Source organism: Seriola dumerili, unplaced genomic scaffold, assembly GCF_002260705.1.
Source record: "Seriola dumerili isolate Sdu_G_001 unplaced genomic scaffold, Sdu_1.0 BDQW01000242.1, whole genome shotgun sequence".
NCBI classification, from domain to species: domain Eukaryota; kingdom Metazoa; phylum Chordata; class Actinopteri; order Carangiformes; family Carangidae; genus Seriola; species Seriola dumerili.
In genome coordinates this window covers 1,135,752-1,148,342 of record NW_019174497.1, presented here as the reverse complement: position 1 = coordinate 1,148,342, position 12,591 = coordinate 1,135,752, and the positions used below count along the sequence as shown (strand labels likewise).

The following is a 12,591-nucleotide window of genomic DNA, read 5'->3' as shown; positions in this document are numbered from 1 at the left end:
TCTTGAGCAGGAGAAGGAGGCAGCTGAATCATCCCAATTTGACAAGAACCAGCAATGTAGAGAGCTTCATGAAAAGTGAGTGCAACAAAAGACATGGAGAGGAACATTTGAATGACTGTAGAAAAGATTGACATTCCTCATGTGAAATTTACTCACAAGGGTCCTAAAGCTGGAGAGGGATCTGGTGCAAATGAGGTCTACTTTGGACAGAGGAAGCAATGATCAACCAACCAAAAGAACTCCTAGTTCACTTAGCCAAACATTACCAGTGAGCCAAGAAGACTTTAACAGACAGGTGTGTTAGCTTTATGTGTAATGAAAATATATGTTGTAAATATTGTATTATTCTGTGTATTCTGTTTGTCACAAACTATTTTTACATTTGTATTTAATTAAGGAGAAGCAGGAAGTTGATACAGAGCTGTGCAGGCTGAGAGAGGCTCTGAGAGAGGCTGAGACGAGGGCAAAAACACAAGAAGAAGAGCGAAATCAGGCACTCCAGCAACTCCAGACTTCAGATGAGGTCAGTTACAAAATATATGAGGGAAAAAATCAAAATCATCAAAAAATCAAAAGTCTAATGTCAAATTGTGTCATAAAAATACAAACTTATACTTCTGCAGTCAGCTGCCCTGCCATTCTCACTTCAACATATTTATACCTTTAGGCTGATTGTCTTTTGCTCCTGTGTATCTAGACACAGAGGACGCTGTTGAGTCAAATAGAGGAGATGAACCAGAGGCTCAGCCACACTGTATCAAATCACACTGAAGCGCAAGAGCAGCTGAGTGAAGCTAACAACAAAATCAGCCAAGCATGCCTGGTCAGTCTCCTGTCTCTGATTCAGTATCCAACACAATAAACATTCACATAAATAATTATTTCACCTAGAAAAGCGTCTTTCCAATTCTGCTCAGGAAAAAGCCATCCTGTCAACTCAAGTGTTAAAGCTGGAGGATAATGTGAAGGAACTGAAGGCCAAACTGACAGGGGCTCTGTCTGACAAAGATCAGCTGATCCAGGTGTCAGATATAATCTCTTCTGAGCTTTATGTACAATGTCTGAGATCAGAATGTCATGTTTTAGTAGTATGACTGTTTTTTTTGTTTTGTTTTTTTTTTTGCATCATACTTACCACCATACCATCATATGTTTTATAGGAGAAGGTAGATCTGCACCAGAGGACACAGGTCCTGGAGCTGCATCTGGAGAGAACACAACCAGGTTCAAAGGATCAGGAAACTGTTCTGATGAAGGAAGAATCAAAGGCCCTCAGAGAGGTGGAAAACTCTGAGTGGTCATCTTTTAAATTGATTAAAAAAAAGTTAAAATTTTTCTGAATTCTTCATGAAATTACCCCTGCTGTGTCTTTTCATCAGGTCAATGAAAAGCTGACATGTGAGCTTGAAATGATCAAGCAGAAGGTAGAGATCTCACAGTCTCAGCTACAGGAGCTAACAGCAGAGCAGGTCGTCAACATCAAACAGATCAGAGATCTGGAGGCCGAACGCTCTGATCTGATCACACAAAAAGAGGAACTGCTGAGCAAAACTGATGAAGGTGGTCATGAGATGAAGGAAAAGTGCTGCCAGCTAAGGTGAGATGTTAAGCACATGCTCTTTCACAGCATACTGAAGATGCAGTTTAATTATCCTCTCTTCACTAAAACCTTCAAATTATTTATCCAGGGAATCTGTGGAAGTTTTGGAACTAGAAAAACAGACACTGAAGGATCAGTGTCAGTGTCTGGAGGCTGAGCTGCTTGACAATGAGGAGAAGCTACACCTGCTGGAGGAAGAGTATCGCAAACAAGATGCAGTGAGAGTCCAACACATTGAGGAACTCAAAGCTGTGGCCTCACACTGGACTGAGAAATGGCAAAAGGTGGCTTTGACCCTGCAGTCTACACAAGAGGAGCTCGAGGAACTCAAGAAGAGCAACTCCAGAAATGAAGTAAGACTATACCTGTAGCACTCTGCTACACACCCACTGGTTTAAGGACATGTATAATAATTTGTGTCTGATGTTTTGTTTTTTCATAAAAGTTATATTATTATTTCATAAAAACATTTCAAATCACATCTCCTTCTTCTCCTTCACTGAAAAACTCCAGAAGAGATGCTCCACTGAAGTTTCCACATCACACTTTCTTTAAATTGCACATTGGACCAGGATTGGCTCCAAAAAAGTTTTGATGTCACAAAATCATATTTGTATTTCCATATGTCAAAGTCAAATTTAAGATGAGCACAGAAGAAACATCAGCAGATGAATGTGAAAGCGGTTTTAGTTTCGAACTCTGCACATAAATCATTCTGAACTGTGAATGTCAAACATCTAAGTGAAATAACAATTGACAAAACACACACATTAATTAATTGCTAGGTCACACATCATATTTTCCTACCTGGGGAAGAAATAGAGAATCTGCTGAAAAGCTTGTGCCTGTGCTCTTTCTTTCTCAGAGTTAGGGCACATGGATGTTCTAGTAGATATATATATTGGTTATACAGTATACCTATACAATTTTTCCCACAGGGGCAATGTGACTCCCTGCTCAGGGTTGAGCTTGACGCATGTAAACAGGAGCTGGAGCTGGAAAGGAGCAGAAGTCAGGCGCTGCTTCAGAGATACAAGGCTGCAGGTAAAAGTTAATATACTTGTCAGCAGTCTGTGGCAACTGCAAATATTCTCTACAAGATTACAGATGTGTGTGTTGCTGGCACACAACTCCAGAGAATAAGTGTTATTTTATTCTTTCAACACAAGGGGGCGTTAAACTGCTGTGGCCTTGTTTTTGCAGGTGGTGCAGCTGTGCGGACTAAGGGCAAAGAGACAGTGACAGAGTGAGTGGATTTTGATGAGATTTTCATTTTCAAAATGCACTGTCAGCAAATGCTCAAAATTAAATTCTGTGTTATCGTGTGTACTATATCTTTTTATCAGCTTATCAGAATCCTCTTTGTTATGGGAACCGACATCAGACTCCCACAGCAGCCAAAAGAAATCCCCTCAGGTAACAAGATGTTCCCCTCTTCAATGAAATGAATTTTCAACGCTTAATAAACAGGGGGTCATACACTAATGTATTTTTCATGTAAACATGCGTTGAGAGTAAATATTTTATGCACAGAATATTGATGGTTAACTCTCATGATTAATAGGTTTGTATACAAAGCAGTGAGGTTCAAATGCTGAAGGAAAAACTGACAGAAAGAGAGAAGGAACTGAGGGAAAAGTAAGCTTTTTTTATTTTGAACTGAACTTTCTATTAAAAGATTTAAATGGATGAATGATCAGTTGAGAATGTAACAAGTTTTCATCCGTTCTTATTAAAGGGAAGACGCTTTGATGAGTTTAGAAAGGCTAAGAGAGACGGAAAAAACTGAAGCTCAAATCCAGGTTTCTGCTCTGGAGCTCAAGGTACAGTCACTACAACCTGATCAAACTATCAATGAAATATACACATCTGTGTGAACCAGCGGCTGTGTCGAGAGGTGAATTGACTAGCTCATATACTCTCTTTGTCATCTCTGTTTTTCATGATAGCTCAGGAAAAAGGCCTCTGAAGTTAGTCAAGAAAGTGAGGGCCACACAAATGTCTCAACTACTGACTCACTAAGGACCCAGCTAGAAGGTATGACACTGCTTTTGAAAATACTTCTGATGATATTGTGTTATTTTCCTCATTGTTTCGGCTCAAAAACCTCTTCCTGTGTATGTTTTCAGAGAGCAGGAAGAAGGCGAGCCAGCTGCAGCAGGAGAAGATGCTAGCAGTCCAGAAGCTTCAAACGCGAAAGCAGCTGTACTCGGTAAAGTTCACGAAAGAGACACCACCAAAGATGGCCTCCTGCAGTGGTGACGGACATAATGAATTACAGATGCCTTGTCTGCAGGTTAAAGATGAGAAACCACCTGTTGAAGGCAGGAAGGATAAGACTGTCTGTCCGGTTAATCTAGAGACAGACCAGCAGAGGAGAATGGTCACTGAGCAGGTATCAACGTGATTTCAGTTCACCTTGTTTTATCCAGCAGCGTGGCTCTGGATGCCAATTCCAGGCTATCTATCCACCACTTTGTCAACAGCAACAACCATTAGATGGATTGGCCATAAAATTTTATAGAGACATTCATGGTCCTAAGAGCACAAATCCTACAGACTTGGTGAGGCCGACTTTACCTCTGGCGTCACCATACAGTTGATATTTGTGGTTTTGAATGAAAAGTCTCATCAACTATTGGATTGATCCCTCTCAGGATAACTTTTAAAAATTTAAGTCATCCTCTAAGTTTTTTTGTAACGGCATTTATTTAACAAATTTGGTAACAAATACCCACAAAACTAATGACATTCACATCAGCCTCAGCTAGACTTGTGGAATCTAAATACATTTACTCAAGCATTGTACTTAAGGAGGTGCGACTCCTGCAGAATTAGATCAATAACACAAAATATAATCAACAAATAAATGATGATCTTTTAGTATAGGTTAACACATAATTAATCCCTGGGAGGAACTTCACCAGCTAACTTCCAATAAATAATTAAAATTATGCCAATCAATATCAGCTGCAACATTAAAATGATGTGTGTGCACATTTATGCAGTCATAATCCAGTGATATACATTTTACTTGTAACAGAGAATTTCTACACTGTAATATTGCTACTTTTAAAGTAAAAGATCTGACAACTTCTTCCATAAAATGGTAGCATGCTAGCATAAACAAAGTCGTCAAAGGTAAGCATCACATGCTAAACATTTTCATGTTAGCATTGTCATGGTGAGCATGTTAGCATGCTTAAGATTAGCATTTAGGACAGCTGTGCTCTAACCTTTGTCTTGTTTAATACCTGTTGTAAATGACAACAAAACTTGTAATAGAAATATATTGTATCTTACCATGTTTTCAGTTGAAGAGTTTGTTCAAAGAGCGAGAAGGAAAGGAGGTGGGAAAGGTTGACAACACACCAGCAGCTGCTCAAACTAGAACCTCCTCACCTCAAGACGGGAATCCCACATCTAAAGCTGTAAGGTTAAGAATAGAAGAAAATGTAAGAATCCTGACAGCAGTGAAATGGATTACACTAACAGCCATGAACTCAAGTTGTGTGTTAATTTTCATTCAGACTGCAGTGGACAGATGGGGCTGGCAGCAGAGCTCGGGTCTGATGCCAGTGTTTGAGGAGGACGAGGAAGGCAGTGACCAGGAAACCTGGCCTGGAGAGGAGGAGGAGGAGGAGGAGGAGGAAGAGCCAGCAGGAGAGGCTCATATTGAGGAAACCTCCACAATCAGGGACACCAGGTTAGGAGTGCTTAAATTACAGAAAGTAGAGGTGTTACCAGGTTGAAAATCCATGAAGAATGTGTCCAGTTTGTCCATAGGTCCCTCAAACGTCTGAATCTTGCTGTCAAGAGCACCAGCTAAATGACTAAAACATCAACATAAACCTCAAGCCAACACATCACTCAAAAGATCCTCTATGTTTGTTTGACTGCATGCTACTAAGTTTCATAAATGATTTATCCGCATCAGCAACAGATGCAAATTAATATCATTAATGGCATAATCGTGGCACACAGATGATATCATGAAAGTAACAGAGCTATGCCCACATTGATTCATTACATATACACACACATATGTGCAGACAGCACTAATCCCAGCTTCTGCTTTAATCAAACAGCATACAGTACGTGGGGAGGGGTGTGAGCCCAGCTGCATAACCACTTAAACTCCATGTGAAACGCAGTTCAGCTATAATCTCACATATGACCCTTTCTACTGGGTAAATAATCGGATTTGGAGCTAAGGAGTGAATCGCTCGCCTGGAACACATCTGACCCAACCATAAGAGGATGGGCAAGAGTTACAGTATGACACTGTCTTCCACTGAAGGCCTGTGACCACCACTGTATGATAACAGAGAGGGAGTTCATGACATCCAGACATAGTATGAGAAAGACTGGTTCAAAGTCATTACAAATTCATAGATGTATTATACACAAATAAATGGAATTACATTTAAACATATATTGCAAATTTTGTCTTGTAAAGACTAAAGTGTTTAAAAAAGGTCTTTAATGTGAAAAATTCTTTTGACCTATTCTGGCTGCTACCAATAGAAATAAATATGAAATTGAAATAATTTAACATTTTGAAATAGGTAAATATATATACATATATATATATATATTTGGAGGCATTCAACCAAAATGAGAGGAGATCTGAAAGCATTCTCTCCTCTGCCAGATGTCAGCTAAGAATCCAGAAAACAGCTATCTGAAGGCAAAACATGAGAGTCTGCTTCAAGGTGAAAATGTGCATGAGTCAGTAGTGTAGACGTGTGTGTTATGATCTGTGCCTGTGTCGTGTTTATATTGAACCTTCAGGAGATACTACAGGATTCTTCTTTCTTTTTCTCAAACAGGGACATATACAGAAATGACCATTACTAAACTGACTCACGAATATGGAGCATTTTATTTAATAAAGCTACTTTTATCAATACTGATGACATTCATTGATGGATAAATCCCTGTTTTGAATGAATTAACCCTCTTTATCTCCCTTTGCTTTCTATCTTTTGCATGTGTAGAATACTTATTAGACTTGACATTTGGAAATATGGATCTTGGTCTAATTGTGTTTCCCTTATTTCTTTTGATGTAAGCAGTAAGGTTCAAGCTCCTAATCCAGGATCTTCACACTGCAGCAGAAAAAGTACCAGACACGTCTTCGGATGTTGAAGGGCCAATCCTAGCTCATTCTTTAGATGAGTGTGACCTGCAGAGGAGAACAACTTCCCTCTATCCTGATGGAATATTCCTGGCTCAGCTTGTGGATATCTGTAGCCCTGATGAAGATGAAGAGGAGGGAGAGGACAAATGATGTGTCTTGCATTGGGAAAGACTTGCTGTATACAAATCTGATACTGTATGTTTTTTACACAACAGAAATATAAGGACTAATTCAAATCTACAATTTAAATATAATCCTATGATAAGATGATTTTTGGCAGATGCTTTTTTTCCGTAACCAAAGATTGTGATGTTTTTGTAGCTCAGTCTAACAGAAAGCTGCTTTGTGATGGAAAATAAAGCACAACAGCAACAATCTGAGCATTTTTACGTCAGGCAATAGTGTTTATAAAAGCCACCCGGCTACGTCAGGCAAAAATGTGTTTTATTTATATGACATGATATGGTTCCTCACACCATATTTACATTCAGAATATCCTACAGCCAACAAGCTATTCCTAACGTGTCTCCAAAGAACTGTGGAATTACAGATATGCATGAGAGTATATAAAGTACATTTGTGTGTAACACATATTACTCATACATCAAATAAATGACAAAGTGTATTTTAGTCATGAGGGCTGAACTGCTTAAGGTAATATTTTACAAATACATTATTCTACAAACTCTAAGTTTACATTGCCATTTTGTGCACTTACAGTAATTTTCCATAGGAGAATTCACAGATTCATATAAATAAGGCCATGTTTAAAGAGTTTATTGCTTGGTGCTCAGAAATCCATCCATTAAAACTGCATTGTCCGTAAACATCAGCTGTGAGCACTTCATGTCAAAGTTTGTTCTGGATGCCCCACTGAGTTCACACAGAGTGTCAGGTCCACTGGTCATGAAACAGGTTTTTCAGCACATGTGTGTCAGAGCTCTATAGTGGGTCTGGTTGAACGTTGTGCCAGCGTGCCTGCTCCACCTGCAAGCTGCACATGTCCCTCCAGTGAGCACGTCCTGCATCCGCAGCCTCCGCACCGATTAACACTCGACCAAGAACTTTACCTTCTGAACGCACCTGATTCGTGAGGAAGGAGCAGACTATGAAATCCACAGGGAAGTTACAAAACAGATAAATGCTGTTATTCACAAAGCACATTCTATTCTGTAATTGTGAACTCCCAAAACAATTTTTACCTGCATGATTATGAACTCGAGCATGAGGGGCAGCTGGCTGATGTCTCCTGGAGGAAGGTCAAACAGGAATGAAGCATTCCACACAGTACATGAGCCTCCGTTAGTTTCTCTGCTGCTGATCACAGTTCCCTCATGATGCAGATTGATCACCACCCGGTATTCTGTGCACAGAAAGTGTGAAAAAAAATCTATTGTAAAATAAAAAGTAATAATAAGTAAACAGTAAAACAACACTATATGACAATGGGACAGGTCTAAAAAGTCAAGGTAGTCCTTACTTGTGTTAACATACCACAGAGACGAAAAATAGGGTCTTGTTAATTTTTGATATTGTATCAGTCTTATGTGGACCATGAAGTCACAGACTAGCACACAAGCACGTATTTTTTAATCCATCAATGTCTCTGTATTAGTTTAGTTCTGTTTTTATATCTAAAACACACAAATCACACCCCACAAGAATGTTTACACACTGTCCAGCTACAAAAACTGGATAAAAATGACAAAAGTCTCCTGTAAATATTACATTAGGTATGGTCGAGCAAAACATGGAGCTAGAATGCATAAAATAAATATCTTTTTCTCTGTCTTCAGCCAACGTAATGCAGTCCTGTCTGTACTCTATATTGTATAAATATTCATGAACAAACAAGAAGAGATTATATTATGTGACATACTGCAAATGAAACAGATATCATAAAATCGAATGGCTCTGTATGCAGGATGTGCTTGTCGGCAATAAAAATAATGCCGAGACAGGCTAATGCAAACAAAGATTAGATCTGTCAGATCAGAGATCCAGAGGAGATTGAAACATTTTCCTGAGGATTGTGAACAGTGAAGGATTAAACCACAATGTCATTATAAAAAGGGATGATCTCCTGCTGCACTCGGGTCCTGTAAGACATCATTTAATCCACAAAACATTAAAAGCAAACATAGGGAATTATTTTACCTCTGCCCCTGAAAGGCAAAAGTTAGGTCTGTCCACGCATGCTTACATAATGCTTCTATGCATGATGTCCTTATGGGATCTCTAAGTCAAGTACACATTTTGTCAAATTGTAATGACAACAAATGTCATTTTACCCAGTGCTGATGACGTGTGGATGAGCTTGTCTAGGTTGTCTGCTCTGAGGACTGAGGTTTTGATGCGGTGGGCCGGAGTCTGATACAGAAGCAAAATGAAGATCTGTGGAGGGCCGCTAAGCCCCTTACACATCGGTGCATCCTGGGAGATCAAACTCTGCAGTCGGAGGGCAGAAGTTCAAAGGGAAGAGAGGGAACCTCAATCAGGGGGAAATACAGCATGAGGATTTTTGTGTTGTAACAGACTAAAGTCACAAGCCTAATCTAAGGATTCATTCTAACAGTACTGACCACAGACATCATGCTCAGTTGTCTCTTACACAGAAAAACAAAAAACAATAACACAATACAAACAGTAACTCTAAATTTGCTGCCATTTCTTCCCTCTCTTACTTGTTTCAGCAGTTTATTTCAACTGGTAATCTCCATGCCCGGCTGGATTACTAACCAGGCACAGCTGACAACTCCTCAGGTCCCCCAACCCCTAGGCTGACTGCGTGGCTCTATATAGAACTTGAATATAGAACTTGAATGTTCATTTAAGGTCAAGCTTAAGTCCTTAAAAGGGGCCCAACAACAGATTTTTGCTCCAGGGCTTCTCAACACATTAACATGGCCATACCTGTGTCTGTCTTAAAGATAAAGTGCTCACAGATATTAATTGAAAACACCACTACCTTTTTTAGTTTCCTCCTGTTTGTGTTCAGTTCTTTTGTGAAGTGCAATGGATGCTCTGCTCTCCAGTCTTTTCCTCCACATTCAGCCTCCAGTTCCCCCAGTACGGTGCCTCTCAGGCTGTGTGCTTCCCGAGTGTATACAGCTGTTCTGAAAGTGCACCTCTGGAGCTCTTTCACAGAGCACACCTTCAGAAGCAGCACCAGGCTGTGTGGCTCAGGGCTGAGGCTTGTCTTGACGGAGGCTTGTATGGGACAGGGGTACAGAGGTGGCAGGCTGCCCAGCACAGACACGTTCTCCAGTCTGTGAGACGTCCCACTGAGGCTGAGGACGGTGACTGTCAGGGTTTGCTGCTCTGGAGAGAAGGCCATAGTGAAATGGAGGCAAGGTTTTGGTGATATTGGCTGTTTGCAGCTGGCACTGGAGCCATAGCTCAGTGGAGCTAATGGGATTTGTTCTTCAGGCATAGAAGCAGAGACAGCGCTGGGGCTGGTGAGCCTGCTGTGTTTACTATAAGATGCACTATCCCCAGTGACGGTGCAGCGTCTCTGCAGAGCCTTACATGTTTTGGATAATAGTCCCAGTTTGGGAAATGTAGGAAGAGATGCATGACTGGGATCTATGGGTTTATAAAGGGGTGACGTTAGTGGTGGTGTGCTGAGTCGGCGTAAAGAAAAATAAGACTTTGGCTGCTCCTTCCGTTCAGAGGCAGCTTGAGCTTGATTTGAAAATGGTAGAGAGGTAAATTCAAACTCAGAAGGGGCAGGGCTAGCGAATGTGGATGGATACTCCAGTATATCTCCATCCAGCTCTTCATATTGTGGCCTGGATGCTGTTGTCACTGCCGAGGGAGATGGGCTCTGGGCAAAGGCCACAGGTTCAGCAGGAGCTGGTGCTGATGTCACAGGATCTTTGTCTTTCACTGGACAAATCTGACTTTTCCTGCAGCATATAATACATCCCAGGACCAAACAGAGACAGAAGGTGATCAGTCCAACCAAAAGAAGAATTTGGAGGTGAACTGCAGACATAAGAAAGAATAAGGCCAGTCAGATGTTGGCAGTTTAGAAACTGTTGTAATTTACTCTCATGCAACTCCTGGATTACATAACACAGTACATGAACTATTTTAGCCCCTTTGCCTGAGAGCATAGACCTCATACTTCATGTTTAAATACTCATTTTTTTCAAGTCTGTCTTAAAACAATATTCTCGTGCCTATATGTACATTGAAAAAGTAATGTCCTGTTGAAGGTGAGACCCCCATCCACAGTCCTTGATCTGTGTAAAAGTGAATCATATGGTAAGACTTCAGTCTGAGTTAGTCATATGAGATGATTATCTTCTAAAGCGATTCAAGATCACTTTACAGTCAGTATGGACAGGAGGAATGATTGCAGTGACCAGTAACTCTTTTAAAGTACTCATAGGCATATGAGTATTGTTTTAGACTTGAAAAACATGAACCTATCCATCAAGACCGTACCTTCTAGTTGTTTGGTAAAGAGAACCTGCACCAGGAGCCAGAAGAAGAGTATGACCATGATGCCCTCAATCATACCCTTACAGCAGAAGAGCAGCACAGACTGCCAGAGAGGCTGACCTGGGTACTCTTCATCATGATAAGGCATGGTGCCAACAGGGAGTTAACAGTCTGCAGAAGGCGTTCCTAAAGAAATGTCCACAGAAGCACTGAGGTCCCAGTAAAGAAGATCATTGGCTTGACGGATGAAAACACATTCCGGCTTTCAGTGTCGGTGATATGTCCCTTTCTGCTTTAGAGGATCCGTCAAACCCATTGTTTTGAAAAGCCAAAGGCACGAAACATCCATATCCCATTAAAACATCCTGAATATGAATCACAAGTTTCAGGTATGAGCAACAAAATAATCAACAACACCTGCACATTACATGATGACACCAGATTCCATAAAAGAGAGCTGTTACTTCCACGAGTTATATTCAAGCAGTCTTTAACAGCTGTAGGTCTAGTTCCCAGTTCAAAGCTGGAAAATCATCCTTCTATCCTAACTTTCTACATATAGAGCATCCCAGTCTTCATCCCAGGACAGTGATCCCCTCATCTGCAGTGTGACTCGAATGATATTATGCCTCCCTGGCTGGCGGGGAGCGTGGGCGGAGATATCCATCTCGTAATACCTCTGAATTGTGCCTGTAGCATCTTTCTTCTACACTGTTCCAGATGCCAATCCAGCAATGTCACTATAGAAAAACTATCCCAACAGTAAATCCTGCAACCCATCCCCCGTCCTCATCCCCTGACCCATGAGCTCTTATCTCCATTAGTCTAGCTTCTACATTTGGTCTGTCACTTATGTAGCAATTACAAACAAATTAATTGACAAGTAAACCCAGGGCAGCAGAGTTAACCTCTCAATTGTTCATTGTGAAAGTATTGAGAACAGAGACATCAAAGGGATGATAAAGTGGAAATACTGAAAAATGCACATATTTATGGATGTATAAAACCCCGAGCAGACTGAATTAGTCTGTGGGTCTTTTACAGAGGAGGAAATGCTGCCCCCATCTGGCCACTCGCGTATGTATTCTTTTCATTTTTGTTTGTACTTTTCAGTGGTTGAGGAACTATTCAGATCCTTTACTTAAAATAGTTGTAATACTGCAATATAAAAAAGCTTCCTTCCAAGAAATAGTTCTGAAAAGTAAAGGTGCATGAGTATCATTAGTTCTCACAATGCAAAAAATGGTCCTTTTGAGTGTTATACTATTACATATTGTATTGCTGGATTATTATTACTGATGCAAGGATGTGTAGTATTTTAAGGTTGTAGTTGGTCAAGATGCCACTAATTTAAACAGTTCTATGGGGGCAGGGCTAGCGAATGTGGAGGGATACTCCA

At 40.5% G+C, this 12,591-nt stretch overlaps 2 protein-coding genes across 2 annotated transcripts; one reads left to right on the top strand and one right to left on the bottom strand.

Annotated features, from left to right (window-relative positions):
- The first annotated feature begins 274 nt into the window (after positions 1-274).
- Positions 275-5,352, top strand: LOC111229758 (centriolin-like). Its single transcript, XM_022756228.1, has 17 exons — positions 275-295; positions 398-523; positions 698-823; positions 918-1,022; positions 1,161-1,280; positions 1,380-1,597; positions 1,689-1,953; positions 2,539-2,644; positions 2,804-2,846; positions 2,947-3,016; positions 3,165-3,238; positions 3,339-3,423; positions 3,550-3,637; positions 3,730-3,812; positions 3,897-3,995; positions 4,915-5,031; positions 5,131-5,352. Exons 3-17 carry the CDS (start codon positions 731-733, stop codon positions 5,350-5,352), a joined length of 1,788 nt encoding a protein of 595 aa, XP_022611949.1. The 5' UTR covers positions 275-295; positions 398-523; positions 698-730.
- Positions 5,353-7,685: 2,333 nt separating this feature from the next.
- Positions 7,686-11,340, bottom strand: LOC111229757. Its single transcript, XM_022756227.1, has 5 exons — positions 11,196-11,340; positions 9,712-10,730; positions 9,035-9,191; positions 7,946-8,106; positions 7,686-7,826 (listed from the first exon to the last, which is right to left on the bottom strand). Exons 1-5 carry the CDS (start codon positions 11,338-11,340, stop codon positions 7,686-7,688), a joined length of 1,623 nt encoding a protein of 540 aa, XP_022611948.1.
- Between the last annotated feature and the right edge of the window lie 1,251 nt (positions 11,341-12,591).

Excerpts from the sequence above, each read along its gene's own strand:
- LOC111229758 (XM_022756228.1), top strand. The coding sequence starts at position 731 with ATGAACCAGAGGCTCAGCCACACTGTATCAAATCACACTGAAGCGCAA. Across the intron at positions 2,847-2,946 it reads GGCAAAGAGACAGTGACAGA|CTTATCAGAATCCTCTTTGT; the intron begins GTGAGTGGATTT and ends TCTTTTTATCAG. Across the intron at positions 3,813-3,896 it reads CGCGAAAGCAGCTGTACTCG|GTTAAAGATGAGAAACCACC; the intron begins GTAAAGTTCACG and ends CCTTGTCTGCAG.
- LOC111229757 (XM_022756227.1), bottom strand. The coding sequence starts at position 11,340 with ATGCCTTATCATGATGAAGAGTACCCAGGTCAGCCTCTCTGGCAGTCT. Across the intron at positions 10,731-11,195 it reads CTTTACCAAACAACTAGAAG|TTCACCTCCAAATTCTTCTT; the intron begins GTACGGTCTTGA and ends TTATGTCTGCAG. Across the intron at positions 9,192-9,711 it reads ACAGGAGGAAACTAAAAAAG|AGTTTGATCTCCCAGGATGC; the intron begins GTAGTGGTGTTT and ends CTCCGACTGCAG.